Raw genomic sequence first — 22,131 nt, forward strand, 5'->3', positions numbered from 1 at the left:
GTTTAACTCAGTGTAAATTGCAAAAGGAAAGAAATACAGAAAGACAACTGCCCTACGATTTTTTTTAGTTTGGCCAGCACATTCATCCCACATGTATATCTTGAACACTACGAAAAAGTGACAGAGACTGAAAAATATAAGGAAAGAGGAAAGCACCATACACTGTCACATTGCCTTTAATAAAAGAAATAGGTTTGGTTTGCACTCTGTTCTGCACTTCTTTATTTGTATCCTTCAGAACTCAGCTGTCAAAGTGTGCTCACATGTGAGACAGGCAAGCTTGAACCTGCCCTCAGGTGCTAGATCCATTCAGCATGGCTCAGTTCCAAGCAGAACTACCAGTACAGGACCCTCTTGTGGTGCAGCATATGCAAAAGCACTGCAACTATTTCAGTGATATGTCAAAAGATCCTAAAACAGTCATACTGCCTGATGCCAAAGGCCTGTCTGGCTTAGTACTCTGTTTAAAATCAGATCTCCAAAATTCCTAGAATCAGACACTTAGCGAAAGTGTGATAGAACAAGCCAAGTATTGAATGAAGTTTCTTTCTCATACCTGCTTAGTTTCTTCTAGGCTTCAGGGACTTTTTAAGTCAAGTCAGATGTTCCTTGTGGATCAGATCTAAAAGTCCTTACAGTGCTGGCCTGCATTAATGTGTCTAAAATCCCCCCCTCCTACTTCTATTTCCAGCCTCTACAACACTTTGTGGCAATGTACTCTGCAATGTCATTATCTCTTGTGTGGAAAAGTTGCTTTAGTCTAGCCTGAGTGCAGCACTTGTGTTCCAGTGCTAACAGATGCCTATTGTCTAAAGCATCTCTGTGCTGTATTCTCTTCTATCATGAAGATATACCCAATTTTCTGCCCTTGAACTCAGCCTCTCCTCTTTCAAAGTGAAGCACAGAACAATTTTCCCGGAGCAGAGATCTATGGCAAACCTTTGTGCATCATCTTTGAACAACTTTCAGAACTGCCTCCCAAGGTAGAGTGGAGTCAGTACACTATTTAAACTGGCACCATAGTCTCATTTTTTTACAAACTATGGTTTTTTCCTCAGATTCCTATTAAGAGTAGCTATGAGTAAAAGTTATGAGAATATTTACTCACTGTGAGGTTTTTAACGATTCCTTCTGAGTCAACTGTTAAAAAGAAAAGATGAATTAATGTACATTTGAATGGCTGAAGGATAAAGCCTCATGAGAAAAACTCAAATATGCTTTTTTGTCTATAAAGTTGGTTTTCTTTATTAGCTTGTGAAGATAGTGGCAGCTATCACCTTCCACAGGTAGGAATGTGATGTTTCCAATGGTAATTACCTGCAAGTGTGCCTGTGGAAGTAACTAGAACACTAGAACTTTGGGTACATCAGGAGAGACTGTACAAAACTGCCATGCTGATGACTGCCTACACATAAAGCTGACAGATCACCAGACCCAAGGTTTTTTCTCTTATCTGCCCCTGTTTGAAGTATAACCTTTTTCACATTGAACAGGACCTGGAGAACTTGTCTTGTATTTTGCTTGCAGCAACAGTCACACAGGAAATTTCAGTCTATCTTGGTATTTTCACCTTGCACATTTTGAAAGACTAGTTTAACCATTTCAGATTGACTTTCTAAAAAAGTAGATCTGAGCACCTCATGGAAGAAAAATTCCTACAGAAAATCTAAGGCTATTAGAAGAAATGAGTCAACAATTTTATTGAGATTGAGACACAGAAAAACCATGAGTATTCCTTCCTCAGCTGCTTTTGTATGACTTAAACCAATGAAAGTCTGCTTTATGTCATATAAATATTGTGCCTTCAAACATAAGTACCATTATAAAATATGAATAAAAAGTAGAATGGGATCCCAGCTCCTATTTGCAACCTGCAATAACTATCCCTTTTACAATACTTTACAAATTCTTTGAAGTCAATATATAGAGCATTTCCATGTTTTTATCTCCATTGTTTTCCCTAATACAGAAAGTTCTGGGATTTTCTTTTCCAGTCTGATAGCATGGTAGCTATTTCAAGTCAGAGTTAGCTCAAATGGTTTCAATTTTCTGTTCTTTTGAGACCCTAGCTAAATATCTTAACCAAGGCTTAGATTCCATTGTGCTAAGGTTCAGACTGTGTAACTTTGTACACATAGAAATATTCATTACTTCAAAAAGACTGACTCTGCCAATGTTGCACAAGAAAACTGTGAAGAGCAATGCACTTATGAAAGACCTGAATTCCAGTTAAAAAAAAAAAAAACAAACCAAACTACCTTTACTTCATCTTTCCATGTCAAGAAAATACAAATTAGAGTCTGCAACAATCTTTTCTAACCTTCTAATTCATCTAAAGTGGTCATTCTTCAAAAAAATATCCCAAACAACTTCCATGGATGTTGAAGCCAAGTTAAGGGAAACAGAAAGCTGCTCACGCTGCTGATTACTACTGATTATCCATTTCCTCATTTATTTGTTTGTTTGTTTGTTTGTTTCTTGCTACATTGACTGCTCAATCCCAGGACTGGTCAAGACTTACAGGTAAAATAGTCTTTTGGAACATTCTGTGCTCGAATGCGAGCTGCAGGCCCACCATACAGGTAGAAATCCACCTCTTTGAAGTAATTAGTCATATATTCTAACTTCTTGCAGTAGGTCTTCTCCATCCCTAAAGGGCAACATAGAAACAGTTCTTTTTCATATGGCAAGGAAGATGAAGTGATTTATAAAATGGATTAACACTACTAAGCCCACATATTTTACACAGGAACAAAACAGTGACTCAGTAAAGTTAACTTGAAAAAAGAAGTATATACATTACCATGATCAGCTAAAACAATGAGGTTTACACACTTGTGCAGGTTTCTTTGTTTAAGTCCATCCATGAGCATCCCCACTGCTTTGTCTGCTGCCTGTAAGGCTTTGATTACCTGTGAGACAAACCACAGGTTATTACATCAAAGATCCTTAAAGGTTGAACTTTCTGTCTTCATGTAAGTAAAAATGTAATACTTTTGGGTTACAAATTAGCAAACATTGAAGTACAATGTAAAAGACAGCTCTGAGGATTTGCCAGGCCATGTGCTTCTAAGTATCACATAGTAATATAATTAAAGTTCAGTCTAAATATAAATATTAGTATTTTTTTCTATTAGTATGACCTGAAATTATTTTCTGCCAGTCTCTTTGGTTAATGGTTCTTTTGATTCACACACAGTATGGGAAGCATATCATTAGGCTCAACCACTAGCAAAAGTTCTTAACAAAAAGTCACAGTCGTGGCAATTTTTCATCTACTATCCTTTTCAGGTCTATAAATTGGTTAAGTTCATACTACAACACCATTTGTAGTGCAACTAAGTATAAGGAAAATATAGAAACTACTTACACCACCACTAACTGGTCCAAATGAATGTCCAGAAGAATCTGGTTCTTCAATGTATAAAGTGTACACATCAGGCCTTGAGTTAGAAATAAATAAGAATGGAACATTACGACAATTTAGAGGCAGCACCTAAAGAGAACACTTTGATTTGGAAAAAAAGCAATATTAAATGACATTTTTAAAGGAATTATGAATAACCTCTTTAAACCTTGATAACAGTCTATCTAGCAAATATAATCATCCAACTTCCTCTGAGTTTTGTAATTAATCAACATGGGGTTTTTGAAGTTACAATTTCAGAAACAATATCCAGTGTCTTTAACAGGTAATCAGAAATCACTCTGGAAAAATTCAAGATCTCAGACACCAGAGCAAACAATCCTTTTTGAGATGTAAATGGAACTACCATCTGAAAGAGTTCTTCCTGACTAAGCAGTGAGACTCTAGAGAGCATCTCCAAACTGCAAATACATTAGGATTTTATCAGCAAATTACCATATAAAATATTTCATTTCTTTACACATCACAAAGTTAACACCACGATCAGCACTGACATTTACTTCTCATCTTGAATTTCTTACTGCAATTACTTTCATGTATTTAACCTTTCTTGTGCATTAGCCTTCATATAAAATCTTTCATCCATACACTTAGACTAGAAACTGAATCAATGTTTCCTTCAGCACATGCACCAAGAAAAAAGATAAAACAATCAAGTAAAACTCATTCAACAGTACATCCTGTCCAGATATGTTCACTTTTTAATCTTTTGTACCTACAGTCTTATCACAGCTATGATAAGATACAGAACAGGCTTAAGTTCAGCAAATAATAATTTTAAATGGTGAGGAAGATTCCTTGTTTCACAAACACCAACATAAATTTCAATTGCCAAGCATTAAAACTTTTCTAAGCTTTAGTCTCACAAAGCAGGTAGATATTATAAAGTGTTACCTCTCAGGTTGGGCATTATCCAACCACTTCAGTATTCCTGAAATTCTCTCTTCATATGGAATTGAACTGAAAAGAAATTAATTTAAAAAAAATATGATTAACAAGACTTTCTGACTAGCACTTCTATTTCCTAGATACAGAGAAAGAGTCCATACTCTACTCATTTATCAAAGTCACAGATCTGGAACTAAGAATGATACATTTTAACAAGATATAGCAATTGATTTTATTACTCTCATTTTTAACTTAATGTCAGTCACTTTAAGTTGTAAATTAGACAGACCCTGATTTTGCAAACACAAGCCTGTTTTGGTGGGACTACTCATATATTTAAAAATACATGCAAAAAAAGGTATTTTAAGTTGAGGAAATAAACCTGAATACAAGATAGAATAATTTTTATTCTTTCCAGCATATGTAAGCCTTGGACTTTCATATTTTAAAAGTAAGTAATAATGCCATCAAAGCCTTTGTGAGATCATGCTTTGTTTCCTATGAGAGAATTCACCCATTAAATATCTCTGCTTTCCCTCAAAGTCATACACAAGCTGTATGTTAGTTACTCACAGTACTTAGATGTTTTCTGAGTATCAAGCCTACACATCACTGCAAACTCTGCTATCTATAGAGACTTATGGTTCTATGCTTGCTTTAGATTATCTTTCTAAAGAATCATGGGAAGTATACTGTAATCATCACAGTCATCAAAATCTAGAAATAATTTACTAATGCCAATGTCTTCCATAGTAAAGCAAACAAAAAACAAAAACAACAACAAAAAAAACAACAAAAATAATGCCACAAAAACAATGAAGGCAATTGGTACTTCACATGTGCAACCTTTGAATGAACTAGAAAAAAACCATACAAGAACTATGACTCAACAGGTGTGTGCACATTATCAAACATGCAAGCAAGATCAGAGGAAATTTAGAGCCCTTCTTCTTTCAATTGCTTCCAGCAGTCTCTCTCCAATAATTTCTGTCTCCCATAGCCTCTTGCCATGGCTTCCTAGTTTGTGTTTGTTGTCTTAGGGTATAGGTTATCTGTAAGCTCATTCTCAAGTGCAAATATTTTTAGAGTGCTATATAATACATGTTGATTTTATGTATGGAAATATGGCAATCATTGGTGCAGCTTAGCAGTGGCTACTAATCATTTCCAGGACGCTCTCCTAGTGTTTTGAATTTGGCTAAGACTCCTAAACTGTCTAGGAGAGCAGAATATACAGTATTTTTTGACTTTCTCATTGTGAAACCCCTGAAGCGTTTTGAAATTTTCAAGTATTTTTGGTCATTCCATGGCATAAGCAGGATAATGTGACATGGCACTTATCTGTCAGACTTGTTTTAAAATCTTGTATTTCATTTCTTTCAACTGTCAAATAGCAGTTTGGATTTTTGGAGTAATCTGCAGGAATTTAGTACAAGCTGTATCAGATCTTACCTGTTGTACATGGTGTACAGGGTGGGGTATGTTCCCCCAATTGGAGCATCAGAGCCTGGCCAAAAGAAGGTGCCTGCTTTCAAATTTTGGGACATTGCTGTCAGCCAGACCTTTGGGTAAAGATGCAAACAAATTAATTTTTGTCACCACTGGAGGACTTCAGATCACAAAAGTAGAAATATGTGCTGCAAGTATACATTTTTCCTTCTCCTTTCACAGTTACCTAATGACCATATCTGATATGAAGTTTTGTTCTCTACATGCACATTCTGAAGAAAAACTAGTAGCATGGAAACCATGATGCTGTAACTTCCTGGATAGTCTCAGCATAGAAAAAAACACATAGGTATTTCCATAAATGCCAGCGGGCAGTGATCCCTTTTCCCGTGGCAAGGAAAATGAAGATGGAAGAAGCTTCCTTAGGGGTATTCAGACTTGGCATTAGGAAACATTTTATTACACATACAACACAGGAACAGGCTTCCTAAAGAGGTTGTTGCTGCCCTATGCCTGTCAGTGTTTATGAGGCATTTGGACAGCACCCTTAAAAATGTGATCTAATGTTTGGGCAGCCCAGAGTTGGTCAGGCAACTAGATGATAACTGTAAGTCCATTCCAACTAAAACATTCTGCTATATTAGTTTCATTTCTTTTTGTATCTCTATTTCAGATATAGATTCTAATTGTATGACTTCATTATAAGAGGGCATATTTATATTAATCCTAAAAAGTGCAGCTCTGGTTGTGTTACAAACCTGACAGAATCCTTCAGGAAAAAAGCCAGCACCAAAATTTGGGTATTTGAGTATATTATAAACATTACCACAGACACAGACAAACATATATAAATGTGTATTAAGCAAGGATACTACATATTGCATATATTTAGGGTTTTTTTCAGCATTGTTATTAGAGCTTGATATTACTAGGAAATTAATAATATGAATCATAACCATATGTACAATTCAGGGTTTTTATGAAATGTGTTATATATGTTATATACAATTGACATTTTTTTCAGAAATTAAGCTCTTTGCTACTCCCTTCCTTGCTTTTAAATGCCTGGTCATTTGATAATAGATATGTGTAAATAGATGTAATTTGGAAACCAATTTCATTTTGCAGCAAGTCATCAAAAGACAAGCAAAAAGAAATACCCCAAAATCAAATCACACTGAAAATTTACTGTGGCTGCCTGTGGCAAGAAGCCCATTCCAGTACTAGATGAAATATTTCAGATTTTTTTTTTTTTAATAACTGCCACATTGAGTGAAAATTTTAAGTCTCAGAATTAACATTTTAAGAGACCTTTTACTTTCCATAACAAGCAAACTATTTCGTAAGCAGCCTATAATATGAAGCCTACAGGTTATCTAGTACTTTCTGCAAATATATTGCACAGTTTTATATTTTATTCCCTTTTTGTTTTGTTTTATGATATGACACAAACCACTCTGGACATAAATGCAGTATGACAAACAAACCTACTGGTTGCCCTTTCCACCATGCAGGTTTGAATTTCTCCTCCCCTGAAAGTGAAAAATGTGCATCCAGGTCTACATCATACATGTTGTTATCAATGATGCCATGAGATTCTGGATACAATCCCTGTAAAATGAGAATACACAAAAGAAAATTCTTAGTCCTGAAATCAAATGGACCCTAAATTATGTTGTAATGCACGCTACTACGGTGTTGCAATTTTTAAAGAAATTTTTTATCTTAGAAGCAGAACGCTTTCCTAATTCACACAGATCATCTTCCTGCCAAGGAATTCAGCGTGCCCATCAAATTCCCTTTCCCATATTTCCTTCCCAGCCCAATTAAAACCTGATGTGCTATAGATTAAGAACCCTGCATGTCATGAGGCTGCATGTCAGGTGCCAAACCCACCCTAACAAATGGTATCATCAAAAGGCTGTGTCCTCACCCATGCTCACCCATATTCAATTAAACTGACAAGGATCAGGAATAACCAGCTCACAGGCCAGGGCAGGATGTATAGCCACACAGATCATGCCTGTATGTACCATCTCAGTATCTCTATCTCTCTCGAATAGCTATAGCATGAGTTCCCATGTCCCACAAAAGATGGGCACCACAAGATCCTTTCTGTGTTATCCACATAACGAAAAGCAAAACCAAAAATTCTCACTTACTGTGACAATAGTATAGTGGTTTGGAAAGGTTTTTGTGGGGTAAACAGCTCTCATGTATTTCGAATGTGTGCCACACGTTTCTGCAACAGATCAGGGTATTAATATGCATTTTCTTAAATTGAAAACTAACAGTCTTAAAAACAAACAAAAATCACCACTATCAATTGCTGCAGCTTTAGACAGAAGAATGTCACTCCAAAATAAAGCTCATACAATCCTGGTGCCTCCTTGTGAGCTAAGCCTACTGTCCCATTGCAGTCAGTGGACCTGGATGCCCAATTCCGCTGCCTAAAGCCTAGAGGCCTACAGTCCTTTGAGAAGTCTTTAATGATCCTGTCTGGCCTTCAGATGCTCCTCCTGCATCCTTTGGCCTGCCAATCCAAACAAATTTCTCAGATACTTCTGAGATCCAAAATGCCCTAGCTATGCATACTTATGCAATGAGACTGAAGCCTGAGGTCAGACCAAAAAAGATACCCTGCAGAGCTGATTGGTGACAAGCAGGGAAGGACTCAGTTGCTCAAGCACTGTAGTCAGGTGACATTTGGGAAGCCCTCTGATGTCCAAGACATCTGCATGAAAGTTGACAGTTTTGATGCAAATCGCCTTCGAGATCTGTGTTCTCCTGACACAGCTGCTGAAGGCCACGGCACTCTGAAGTATACCAAAAACACAGATTAGGGCAACAACTTGTCCCGTGGCACCCTCTGTCTGTTCATTGAGCTGACTTGTCCTCTAGGCTTTTGCACTGTGCAGACTATACCAAACAAAAAGGCACTGACTTCAATGAGCATATAATCATCTCACATGCAGACATCTCCAAGAATATGTCTAAATGCAAGTGTTCTGCCCTGGAGTGAATCCCACACCAGGTGTCCTGCCTGTATCTCCAAACATTGCATTATTTTTCATCAATCAAAGGTTCTCATGACACTAACATCTGTAATGTCTAAATCCACTGTAAGATTAAATTTATTTACTCACAAAACAAATATATGAAGACTGGAAGATGCCTTAATGATGTTTTTACATCTAACTCACATAGACAAAATTCTATATTAAGCTGTAAGCAGATGATTATTTCATTCATGCTCAAACACACTTTTTTCATTGATGTAGACCATTTCAGCCAAAGAACAGAAGCTGTTTTTAACTAAGCAATCAAAATTATGAAAATGTGAATTTTTCCAGCACAACTGTTCCAATGTGATACAGAAAAAAAAAAAAAAGGCTTAATAAAGAGTGTTTGAAGAACAGCTGAATAATGAATAATTTAAAGATTTGAGAAAATTGGCAAAATTTTCTATGGATTTCTCTTGCACAATAAAGAATCTATATTCATAGTGTACTTATTCTATAAGCTTGATGACCTTTACTGAAAGTTCTAGGTTAAAGGAGTTAATAGAGAGGAAAGATTTTATTCTACCAATCAACACTTCATTTTTTCTTCTGTAAAGAAAGAAATTTCCCTTTCCTGTAGATTTCTGAGAAATATAAGCATGAGTGTGCATAAACAATTGCTCAAGTTGACCACAAATATGAGCAATGCTGAATGAGATTGGTTCTTGTTTCAAAGGATTTCTTGGGTACATAGACATAGAATGGTATTCGTTCCTTTTGCCAGTTTGGCATTCGCTTTTCACCTTGTTTCAAAAGGCTGGAACTGACTACTGACTGCAGCATTCATGAGTCCTTCACTGATTCAAGTTCCTTCCAGTCAGAATGATGTCACAGGATAAAAAATTAGCCAGAGAAGTCAGGTTTGCACATTAGTTCAAGCTCAGGTTTCTGGATACTCTCATTATCCTCAAAAAAGATTGTTAACTATTCCATAAAATGTAGTACTTCATAACATGCATGTGAAATTTTCAAAGGAGCACAATAGAAACATAATGTAACCTACTCAGGACTGATACAAATACTGTCAACTTAGACTATTGCTGCTGAGAAGAAATTACTAAATATGGAGACATTTTGTCTCTGGAGATCTGAGTTCTAAAATATTCAGGAATTTTAACCAAATATGCACACACTAACGGTCTCACTTTTTAGAGCATTTTAAAGCACAAGCTAAAGATCTTTAACTTACTGTTCCTCACAATATTCAGAAATGCTGGAAGACGGTTACTTGAGCCTTACTGGAAAAATGTCAACATACTTAAAATATCTGAATTGGAAAAAAAAAAAAATCCCCATAACTCAATGCATTATGCTTCAATGTTCCACTCCTTATCAGCTCTTCAGCTACTTTTTATTGCAGTACTGAGAGTGCAGGGAATGCTTATCTGGAACTTTTTCTCAGCTTTAAAAAGTATTTAAAAGTATATTTCAAACCATATATTTAATAAAAAGCTGCTGACCAATATTAGAGGCCTTGCTAAAAAAAAAAAAGTCATGTTCTTTTGCTGTGCAAGCACAAGAAGCAATGCAGAATATATATAATAATGAAAAGATACAACTGATGAGAAAGGCCTGGTTTGTGATTTTTTTACTGCTGAGCAACACATGCATGACAGTAGCAAAAGGGACCAGAGAGGTTGCATGCAGACTTTGAAACAAAACAGTCAAAGGACCCTTGGTAACTTACTGAGTTTTTCAATATTTGGCAGCAAAGAACTCCAGGTTTCCAAATATTCTGCTCTAAACCCATCCATTGAAAAAATGATAAGTGGTGGGAGACTAAATCTACAAGAAAATATAAATTTATCATCATAAAGAAGTTTGGAGAGTTGGTGACTTATTAAGATTTCTAACAATATAAATTCAGTTTTTATGAGCAGGATCTAGAGTATTCATATGCATCCCAGAATGAATTACACAGTGTGAGATAAAGAAATAGTTCAATATTTAGAATAATAATAATATTTAAATAATAATATTTAAATAATAATAATAATCCTTCTGGTAAGAAACCAGAGGAGGAATAAAATACAAGTGATCATTTCAGTCATAATATTCTTTAAAAGTTACATATTGACATCAGGCAGTAATCACTATCCCAGTTTGTTCTTATTAACAGTGGTTTTTCCAAAACACAGAAGCACACTAGCATCAATAGTTTGTATAAAAACAGTCTGCATAAAACAGCTTACTGATTTGAATCTGAAATTAAATGGATCTCTATACTTCAATGTGGTGTATAGCACTTAAGAAGCCCCTCTCCACTACTTTCCAAGCTTTAGCCTACAAAACTGTGTTAACTCAGTAAGTTATTTGTTAACCTAAAAAGTGTACTTTGATACCTATTTTGGGAGGTGCATGCAGGAACCACAAAGAAGTCACAATGCCAATGGTCTTACTGTTTTAATTAAATGAAGTTGGTAGTAAAATAAAATAAAATAATGGATAATATCACAAATACCATAAAGAAATTAATTCATCTTTCTTCAAGGACAACTTTTAAATGTTGTTTCTGTCTAGCCTCTACCTACTATTCTGAAATCCTGCACAAATAGCAATATTTTTTCAGCATTTGTAGATATACAGCTACTTCATAGCTATCTTATTTTCATAGCTACCTTTCTTCCTGCAAATAATTGGAGCAAAAATCCCCTGAATAACCCTGTTGCCTAAAGAATTGAAATCACAGATCACAGATTCTATCTGTTATTACAGACTGCATAAGGTAACTTATCTGAGTTGTCAAAGATACAATATGGTAACATAAAATGGACTGTGAACAATTTGTGATAAATGAACCTTGAGATAACTCTAACAGGTTTTCCAGGTCTTTGCTGAATTTCAATCTGAATTTGAACTTCTGTACTCTGCTCTAAACTGTAAATGATCAATGAATGACAAAGATTTTTGAAAGAACAAACATTCCTAGTCACAAATCATTTCTACAGAATATTCCTCAGGACAGGGACTTTACTCTCCATAAATATGAAAACCTGTTTCAGAATACTGGAGTATTTCTGACCATTGCAAAGATTTTATTTGCTAAGAAGACAAATTCCTTTATCCTACCCGTCTGGACACTGAGGAGTTTCAACTGACTCACACGGTTCTTCTACCCAAGATGTTTCACCTAAAAGGAAAAAAAAAAAAACTGAGTTAGCACTGAACCCCACCACCACCACCAAACAAAGCAGCTGCCTGGATGATCTTTTTGAAGCTCTTCCTGTAACATTTTCTGCTTCAACGGAAATCTAGATCTAAAGACACCTTTACTTTAGAAACAATTTGGTGCAACCTAATTGTTTCAAACCTTGAAAGGACTAGTGCTCACAACTGTAAGTCTAAAAAAAAGAACATATGCTACACAGAAAAGCAAAGAAACAAAATGAAGAAGAAAACACTATGAAAGCTTAGACTTTTTTTGAGTTTTAAATTAAAAATATTCAAATTCTATCCTGTCCACATGGGGCTTCTTATTCCTTTTTCCTTTTCTATGTACCACTGACACACTACCACTGACAAGCCCAGGGCTCACTTTAGTACTTCTTTTCTTTCTGTATGTAGGGGTTTAACTTTTTTTAACTTTAATCTGCATTTAGTTAACAACTGTAATTTTACAGGAGTTGCCTTAGATTTATCCCTTTCCACAACACAAAGGAATTCTGATAACAGATACCATGTCACCATCATACTCCTCAAGGGTCATTCCTGTAACTGAATTGTACCTGCACTATTCTTTATGTGTTTAGCTGGAGCCAGTGTGAAACAATTATCCATGAACAAAGATATTCAAAAATAAGTAAAACATAAGCAATCCAATCTAAAACCAGACTTGTAATAAAAAGGATAGGAAATTTTAAATTAGAGATGACAATATATACTTCAGATTGTCTCCATCTATTTCGGGGCGGCAGGGTCGAAAGGAAAAAAAAAAAGAAAAAAAGCAAATAATCCAAAGTCCTCACATGGTATACTTCTGCAATATCCAAATCATTCTGTCTATCTCATGGATGACACAATTCACAGTGTTCTGCAGAAACTGTGTTTTTCACTGTTTTTTCACAAATACCAAAAGCTTCATCTCAAAACATTAATTTTTCAAAATGCCAGTCAGACTCTGGTCTTGAGAAACAAAATCATCTACCTTTATATTTTCAATGTTTGCCCATCTATTTCATACAAAAATTTATATGTAAAACTTTTTGATTTCAATTTACCTTTGCAAATGCTGTAGTAATTTACACAACAGTCTTTTTTCTGCAAGCAGTCATCAGAACAAGAACAGTAACTTCCAGGTATTCTTGTCTCACCGCAACGGAAATTAGTGCACTTCCAAGATCGGGCTGAAAATTGGAAGGAAAAAAAACTATGATTCAGTTCACCTCATGTGAACTTCTTTGCATGGAAATCCTTCAAACAGGTGAAGAAAAACAAATTGTTCTTTATATGTACTGTTTGAGTTGCTTCAGAAGTTTGCTCTGGAAAGAAAACTCAACATCTCATTCAATGCAAAAAGCCAATTTCTTTGGCCATTGAACAGTAACACAGAGTCATAAAATAATTTATTTTACAAAGGTGTCCCCAAAGTCACCTCCCTCAAAAAAAGATCTAGGGAAAAATACAAACAAAACAAAATTTAAAAAAAATCACATTTCTTTTACAGAGGAGAAAGAGAAGCAAACATTGTTTTCATGCTCTTGCACATGAGTTCCAGCAGAGTGCAAAATAAAAAAAAGAGAAGCAAGGGCTGAAGTGGGCAGAAAAAGCAATAAGGATGAAGAAATACTGGAGAAGCTGCTGGGAAAGGAGAGAGAGTAACTGGAGAGGAGCCTGGCCTCAATGCAGAACCAGGTTGTCCCCTGGAAGACAAGTGGACTCCTCCAGTCCCAGGCCCCCACTGAGGTCTGCATGAAGCTGGAGAGCACAACTGACTGGGAAACACCCCCTTATTTTCATATGTGCAAGAGGTACCAGCACAACAGGGCTGCTTCAAGGGTCCTGCTTAAAGATAACCCATTATTGCTGCTCATGCTCATCTTCAGCTTGTATGTGCCATGAAATACGCATGGCAAGTGCTTTGGTTATCCATAAAGGACAAAAATACAGGGGTCTGATTTGAGAAAGATGCAGGAAGATTTTGTGTCCTGCCAGGTCATCAAGTTACAGCTCTCTAGCCACCCACAGAGGCAGCTTGACTCTGCCGCATCCACCTGAACAGGAAGAATAACTTTACTGTGAGGGTGGCAGAGCACTGGAAAGGTTGCTCAGAGAGGTTGTGGAATCTTCTTTCCTGGAGACATTCAAAAGCCACCTGGACACAACCCTTAGGAGTGCGCTCTAGGATCTTGCTTGAGCAGGGAGATTCAACTAGATTACCTCCAGTGGTCCATTGCAACCTTAACTATTCTGTGTGACATGACTTCTGTGCATCTGCATAAACATGACAATTACCCATTTTCTATTTCAGTCACAGGAAGAAACAAATTCAAAATAAAATGGACACCAGTGAGCACTGCCTGGAGGGGAACTTACTTGGCTCCACACAGGTGTCCTCATAGTCCCAGCAGCAGTCCTGACGCTCCTTGCAGCTGGTGTCACACTGGCAGCCAGGCACATCTTTCCTCTGTGGCTCGCTGCACTTGTGTCTGCAGCTGACTGTAGGGGGAAGGCAGCAAGGCTGAGTGCTCAGATAACCCTGTCCCACATAGGTCAGTTAAACAGATCATGGATATGGGCTGCACGGAGAGATGTGCTGAATAATTTCCCAAATGTGATTCCCTAGCCATTTTCCAATACAGTCATCAGCACATGGGCCAACACGGTGGAAGCAAGGCTGTAGGAATCCCTCTGGGAGTTGAAGGTCTGACAGCTTTTGGGACCATGCTGGCCCGCAGCCTGGGGCAGGGCTGTTTCTGCACAGATCTCTGCAGAACCACTGGCACAGGAGGAAATGCCAGGGTGTCCCACTCTGCCAGCATGAGGAAGGGGAGACTGGCATCTCCTCTGCTCGTATCTCAGTCTGACATAAGAGAGGAAGAGTGATTCCCACTCTTCCTGATGCTCTGTAATAGACCTGCATGGGACAGAAGCTCCCTCAGGGCAGGGTACTCGAGCCATGGGGGCTCCCCAGGGGCAGCTGGGCAGGGACCAGCAATCAGGAGCCATGTCACCACTCCAGCCTGGAGCAGAGCAGGTGAGGCAGCACAAGGGCAGCCCCACACCAGGCACTGGGCACTTCCATGACAACAGGGACAGGTCAAGGCCAGGCTGTTGGCTCGTGGGTGGTACTGGCTCAGCAGGACTCATGGCTGGGCAGGGCAAGGCTGTGGCAAGCTGGTGGCCATCCCTGCTGGGTCAGTGCTTGGACAGGGGCAGTGGCCCTTGGGCTCTGGGCAGGGTGGGGACAGCCCAGGGGAATCTCCTTTCCTGGAGATGTTCAAAAGCCATCTGGACACAATCCATAAAGCTTATTGGAGCACTCAGGACTCTGACAATATCTCTGCTACTTTATCATTATCATGTCCCTTAAAAATCTGTAAGTTGGGTTGTTCTAATTAAAACAAAGAAAAGGGTCCAAAAGATACACCTGGCATTGAAAGTTGAGACAAGTATTCCACAGCACAGCTCTGACACCTTTGAGCAGGGTGAAGAAACAGCTCTAGGTCTCCTGAGGACACCTGAAGAAAACCCAAATCTCCAAAGATCACTTGCAGCTCCACACCAGCCTCCACATGGACAAGCCTTGTATCCACATTCTCTGTACTCCACTTTGTAGAGCCAATGCAGAGCTAAAATAATTTTCAAATTATCAAAACCCAGTTACGGTTCCATTTCATCTTATTTGCTACGGCCCATGCTACTGAAAGTCTTCAGAAGGGTCTAAGACTTGATGAGCTACTCATAAAACAAGTACAATATGTGTTGATTAGCAATGAGAAATGTGCAATGAGAATGTCTTTCCTTGAACTCCTCCAGAAGGGACTACTCTTGTTTTGATTCTAAAGGAAGTGTTTCATTTAATTCACAGTGTGCTGCATTTGTTTGTTCTCACCTAGACTGACACCCTGACATCAAACATTACTTTTTTCCCTAACTAAAAAATACCATTTCACTGAATCAAGCCACTACCCTACCCCCTTTTTACTGTAGCTTTACAGAAACTCAAGATTTCAAAGAAAATTCATAATCTGTTTTAGCATCAGCCTCCTGAACTATGCCAAATATACTGAAGATGATCCAATTATATTTCTTTCATGAACTATTGTTTAAGTAATAATTATATATAATAGAATAATTGCAATAATTATATATATAATTATATATAATAGGACAGCATATCTCAAATTTTCTGGAAGTGATAACATAATAAAATTTCCAGTGTGCCATGAACTAGGTTTCCCACATTCAGAAAAATTCAGCAAGGCACTTGGTGGTTTAGGATAGGTTCTTCAAGTACAGATAGTGAGTGTTCAGTTTTTATACAACTGAACTCGTAAGAACTTCACAAGAACTTTATTTTCACAGATGGTGACTTTTCACAGATCATTTACATTACACTATAAAAGAGCCTTTGTTGAAAGCCTTTGCCAAATCCAGATCATTGGTAATTATGCTAAAAGTATCATAAACATACCTTGCTCCTGGTTTCCACGGTTGAGTCCTAGTCCTAAACCTAGTCCCAGGGATACAACCACCAAAGCACACAGCAGAACCTGTCACACAGACACAGGGAAAGCAACGTTCACAACTGTGATAAATTGTTATGTTTATTAGAAATTAACTCTTATTAATATTTCTATGAATGTATGATTTAAGAACTAATAATTTCACTGAAGTTCTTCATCAAAAAATTGAGCCTGAAGATAGGACAGGCACAATAGTTATAACCTTAGAATCAGAGGTCTTAATGCTGCACTTTTAACCTATGGCCAGTTTTGATGTTGTAATTGGGGAAAATTTTGCTGGAGAAAAGAAAGTCGGAAGTAATCAGTGTATTTATCTGTTTTGCATAGGCTTCGCCTGTACAAATAAAGGCAATCACTTTTATTTATATTCTGTATTTACCTGATATGATCACAAGGATTTCTTAAGAAATTTAGCTGGACTGAAGCTGCAAGTGTAAAATTTTCACCCACATGCTAGTTTCTTATAATAGGTCACCTTGTTAGTAAGGTTAGAGGAAATTGGAAGGAGACTAACAGCCCAAGGAAACTCCTTAACAGAAAGCAGCATAACATTTGGGAGACTGGGGATGAGCTCAGGAAGTCTCTATCAGCTCAACAGACACAAAGCTCAACAGGCCAAAGGTGCAGTGAAAAGTGGCAACCTTCTCAGAGTTTTTGTGATAGATGCATTTTCCTCTTCACTAAGATAATCATGGGAAAGAAAATGCATATCACAGAAAAAATCACCATGAAACCGCCCAGTTTATGTCCCATTTTTGCCTCAGAGCTTTCTTTTGTCTTCTTCCATTTTCAGGAATCAGGAATCAGCTGATTTCTGGAAGTACTAAGTTTAAAAATAAAGTAGAAATGAGAGAGGATTACTCCTCAAGCTCAGTATAATTGTAATGGAGCCTCTTATCTGAGACTACAGCAATTTTAAGAAACTGAGAAAAACTGCACATGCATCCCTTATCTTTGTGGCTGCCTGTCCTGCCTTTCAGGTGCTGGGCAGAAGTGTGGCAGCAGGGAGGGCTGCTCAGTTCTCACATGTGGGTGTACAACTGATTTATATCTCTGGCAACACCAAGCACTAGCAATGCCATAGGTACTTCCTTCATATTTTTTCCTTCTCAACTTTACTTTCTTCCCACTACTTACTCACAGGTTTTTGCACAGATGTACCTCAAAAGGAGTGGAAATGGTATTGGTGAGAGAACTGGATGAAGGAGACAGATGGAGTAAGGATGTGTGGAAAGATTACCCAAACTGGCAGAAATGCTGAAGTCCCTCGAAGAGAGACCTCAGGTGTGAAGGCAGCAGTTTAATCCTACATCCAGTGAGCAGGCTCTGAGAATAAGGGTGTTAATGAGTTCTTTTGGGCTAGACCAGCAGGCACTCTTTCTGGGCAGGGAGGATAACACTGCCAAGTGTTTCACTGAGCATAGATAAGCCTAATCACTAGGGCATGTACTTTTCACCTCAAAGACACTGTGGTTTTACCCTTCATTTTGACTAAAACTCACATTTGTAATTGAAATAAATAGATCCTACTAAACCGAAGTACAAATTAAAATAGAGCTACTACAGCAACAAACATTCCCACTTCTTCAAGTAATAAAACAGCTGAAGTAAGACCCAAAAATTCCTATCAGGTAAACAAATAAGATGATGCATTTATTACAACTTTTACACAAACACCCTTGATTTTGGGACATTAATTCTTACAGTGAAATAACTTTGGAGCACCTATTCAAATCCTCAGGCTTTCCACAGCTAACTTCTATGACTAAATTCAGAATTACAACTACTTATTCTTAGAAAAGTTGCTCCTAGGGCATATGCTCTGTTTGCTGGAGGACTTACAGTGTGGCTCCTATTCTCTGCCTAAAGTTTCAGGAAGAAGTTGACAAGAAAGTATTTCATGCATTAGATTTAGCAAAAACATAAATTGTGTGGAATATTAAGAATTTACACCTCCAATGTGTAGATTGTGAGTTTTGCATAAGCAGGCATTTGAAAACTAGTACATCTGAAAGAATGAATATGTTTTAGGATTCTTAAATTTCTCACTTTACTCTTCTAAGTACCTCTTGAAGGTATAATTTACTTTACTTTATAGTTATGCAGTTTTCCCACATTCTTTCTCATGACTCATTTTTAACTGATGACTTTAGAAAAAATATGCCTGATATTTAATCTTCTTTTTTTTTCACAATTTCCAGTATTTCCCTCATATTTTATGCAATCCTTGCACAATGCAGCATTAAATAGGAAATTGCACTATGTGAAATTTTGCTGATGACATAGAACTGAAAAGTATAGTAGCTTGACTCTTTTTTTTATAGGGCTGTTTTCAAAACTAAGTTGCAGTTTTTCTAAAATCAGTATTTGTAGTTTTCTCTAAATTTCAATTTAGAAATGCAAGAGCTTGTGCAAACATATATACATACTTAATCCTTATTGTGGTCATGAACAGAAGATACATGAAAATATTTTTAAAACTTCACAAAAAGCCTATACTTTATTGTTTACAAGGCAGCTGCATGCTCTCAAAACCTCGGGGAAGAGGTGAAGAGTTGACACGATATTTGAGATGTGGGACTGAGAATACTGTACAAAACATTTCATTAGGCTTTTCCCATGCCTTCCTTCCAAGTCGTTTTTTGCCAAAGACTTGACTATAGGTTCTGTTTTGTTAATGACAAATATAAAGATAAAAGTAAGCAAAAAGAAAGTGTGGTTGCTTTGGCCACAAACACATCTGTTTTGAGACAATATCTAAAACAAAGTATCGAAGCAATGTCTTCACAATGCAAAAGAACTGTCAGGTTAATGAAGTACAACAAAAACTGACAGTAAAAAAAATTACTTCATAGGTACTAGAAGAACTTTAGAAATGTGCCAGTGAAGCTAGTGCAGTTTCAGTGACACACTCATGCAGTAAAATTTTAACTACCAATTACTAAGCTACCCCAAATGATTACACTGATACAATGAAACTTCAAAAAATCCTACAGAATTGAGAATTGTAAAAAAGGCAGCCCTGAAGAGCAGCACCTACTTACAGCACAGATGACTTTGTATTTCAAGACGGTTTTTTTCTTCACATACTCTTCTGATTTTAAAGATATCTCCTCTGAATACCCTCTGTGATCCTTGGTTATATCATCCTCAAGTTCCATTTTATCGAGATCTGCCACTCGTCTGCGTCTCCTGCCCTCCTCAGCCCCACCAGCTGTTTTAGCTGCAAGTGAGAGGCTACTCTTTCTTCAAGAGTTCTAGTACTTTGCTCATAGGTCTTTTTATGAGATCTCAGCTTTTGCATCCGTGTTAGGTTTGCAGGAAGCCAAAGCAAGCAGGAAAACTATTTTGAAAGGTCAAAGGCTGAAAAACATTTATCTGTGTTCAGAGAACCTGAGTGTTCAAGATAAGAACGGCATGAGGCAAACACTTAAGTGAAGATTAGAATTAAAGTGTTGCTAAGCAATAAAATGCTAAAATACTCAAGTACGCAACTATTTAGTTAAAAGCTTGTCATCCAGAGAATTTATCCTCAAAGAAAGTGTTAAGTATACGAAACCAGTATGAAAGGAGACGGTTTCTTATTTCGTGTTTTGTGTCACGCCTATATATTCAGATTGCTTTCCTTATTTAGCATGGGAGGATTTCTCCCTGTTAGTTTCAATCCATCTTTGTCTCAACTTCTTTCCCTCTCTTACACCGTTTTTTTCCCAGCACATATAACTGTGCTAATTAAAAGCAAATTGCATACAGCCAAATCAAATTAAATTAAATTAAAAAAAAGGTTTTGTTTAAGTACAATTTAAAATCTATTTGTTTTTCAACTTGGTGGCTACTGGAAGGATTGGCTGTTAGGAAAATGTACCTTCAAAGCTTACTAGGACTATGATGAATATGTAACTATTCAGATATTGATCTGATTTGAAATTTGATCATCACATGAGCTGCAACTTCTAATAATCAAATTTATAACGTTTATAATTATATTTAAAAAAATGCAAAGCATGAATTTATACAAGCTGGTATGAAGAAAATTAACTCCACTGCAACCCAAATTAGTAACCTCCTTATTCTATACAATTTGTGTTATGCTTAAGTCCCACATTATCCAGTAGGACTATCCCCATTAATCACACACACACACACACACACACACATCATCATCATCCTTTAATTTACAGACAGATATCACTCCCTTACTCTACGAGACATTTTACCCCTGTAAAATGCTTATTGAGTTCCCTTCTTCCATGACCAGGGTTCCATCTCTTGTGGTGATTGCTCAGGACAGGAGAAGTGTTGTGAGGAGCTACTGGTTGCCAAAACCTATTCAGGTTGGGTAAAACCTGTAGGTTGTGAGGCTTGCCCTCTGCTCATGTGGCTTCTGCTATAGTGCTTCCAACACAACACGTAACTAAAACAATGAGTTACTTAAACATTGTATCCACTTCAATTTCCACACCTGGGCCCCTGGTGAAGGAGGCTACAAGGTTCCTTAATTAACTCCTCCTCTTACCATACTGGTATGGACTTACTCCCAGGCTGCAGACTTTCCCCTGGCTGGATGGAAAACTGCTCTGCAGAAGAGGACCTTAGGGTGTTGGTCAACAGCAGCTGGACATGAGCCAGCATGTGCCCAGGTAGCCAAGAAGGCCAGTGGCATCCTGGCTGGGGTCAGCAATAGAATGGCCAGCAGGACCGGGGCAGGGATCCTCCACCTGCACTCAGCACTGGTGAGGCCACACCTCCAGTGCCATGTCCAGTTCTGGGCCCCTCACTATAAGGAAGACACTGAGGTGCTGGAGCATGTCCAGAGAAGGGCAATGGAGCTTGGGAAGGGTCTGGAACACAAGTCTCACGAGAAATGGCTGAGGGAGCTGGAGGTGTTGAACCTGGAGAAAAGGAGGCATAGGAAGGAAATTTATCACTCTCTGCAACTGCTGAAAGAGGTTGTAGCCATGTGGGCCTCTTCTTCCAGGTAGCAAGTAACAGGACAAGAGGAAAAGGCCTCAGGTTGCTCTTAGGAAAAAATTTCTTCCTTGAAAGTATTGTCAAGCATGGCTGAGTCACCATCCTTGCAAGTATTTAAGACATGTACATGTGATGCTTAGGAACATGAGTTAATGGTGGACTTAGCAGTCTTTTCCAACCTAAATGATTCTATGATTCTATTATTCAGGGTGTAGTTGCTCCACATGGGCATATCAACAGCCTCAGACACTTTGGGGTTTACCTGCTCCAGCCTGGTGTTATTCAGAGCTCACCTGAACCTGAGTTCAGACTATAGTTACAACATGCCTACAGCAGTACAGCAACAGCAGCAATGACCAGGCCATCTGTCAGCCCCGGCAAGTGGCCAGTGCTCTTATCAAAATGTTCCTAGGCACAGGAAAGAAATGATAAGCACTACAACACATGGCAACCACAATCACTCCATTCTAAGCAGGTCCTCTGGTGAGAGCAACTGCCTGACAATAATTAGCTAAAACAGCTATAACAGCTGTAAATCCAGTGGAGTGCATTCCTATCAAATCTGTCATTATCTTCAACCCCTCTGGCCCCACACTGGGTGCCAAAAAGAACACTTGTGGGTTAATCTCAGCAGGCAGCTCAGCCCCAC

At 37.9% G+C, this 22,131-nt stretch overlaps 1 protein-coding gene across 1 annotated transcript in view; it reads right to left on the reverse strand.

Moving 5' to 3' along the window:
* ENPP3 (ectonucleotide pyrophosphatase/phosphodiesterase 3) overlaps positions 1-20,070 on the reverse strand; it is a 34,717-nt gene extending 14,647 nt beyond the window's left edge. The window contains exons 1-14 of the mRNA XM_059842083.1: positions 19,556-20,070; positions 16,460-16,538; positions 14,359-14,481; positions 13,044-13,169; positions 11,896-11,956; positions 10,514-10,611; positions 7,927-8,006; positions 7,256-7,375; positions 5,768-5,877; positions 4,322-4,387; positions 3,371-3,443; positions 2,804-2,912; positions 2,522-2,650; positions 1,109-1,140 (exon numbers count right to left, since the gene is read on the reverse strand). Coding sequence (XP_059698066.1) covers positions 1,109-1,140; positions 2,522-2,650; positions 2,804-2,912; positions 3,371-3,443; positions 4,322-4,387; positions 5,768-5,877; positions 7,256-7,375; positions 7,927-8,006; positions 10,514-10,611; positions 11,896-11,956; positions 13,044-13,169; positions 14,359-14,481; positions 16,460-16,538; positions 19,556-19,672 — 1,323 coding nt within the window. The 5' untranslated portion in view covers positions 19,673-20,070. The remainder of the gene's footprint in view (positions 1-1,108; positions 1,141-2,521; positions 2,651-2,803; positions 2,913-3,370; positions 3,444-4,321; positions 4,388-5,767; positions 5,878-7,255; positions 7,376-7,926; positions 8,007-10,513; positions 10,612-11,895; positions 11,957-13,043; positions 13,170-14,358; positions 14,482-16,459; positions 16,539-19,555) is intronic.
* Between the last annotated feature and the right edge of the window lie 2,061 nt (positions 20,071-22,131).

This window comes from Haemorhous mexicanus, chromosome 3 (assembly GCF_027477595.1).
Source record: "Haemorhous mexicanus isolate bHaeMex1 chromosome 3, bHaeMex1.pri, whole genome shotgun sequence".
Classification (NCBI taxonomy): Eukaryota; Metazoa; Chordata; class Aves; order Passeriformes; family Fringillidae; genus Haemorhous; species Haemorhous mexicanus.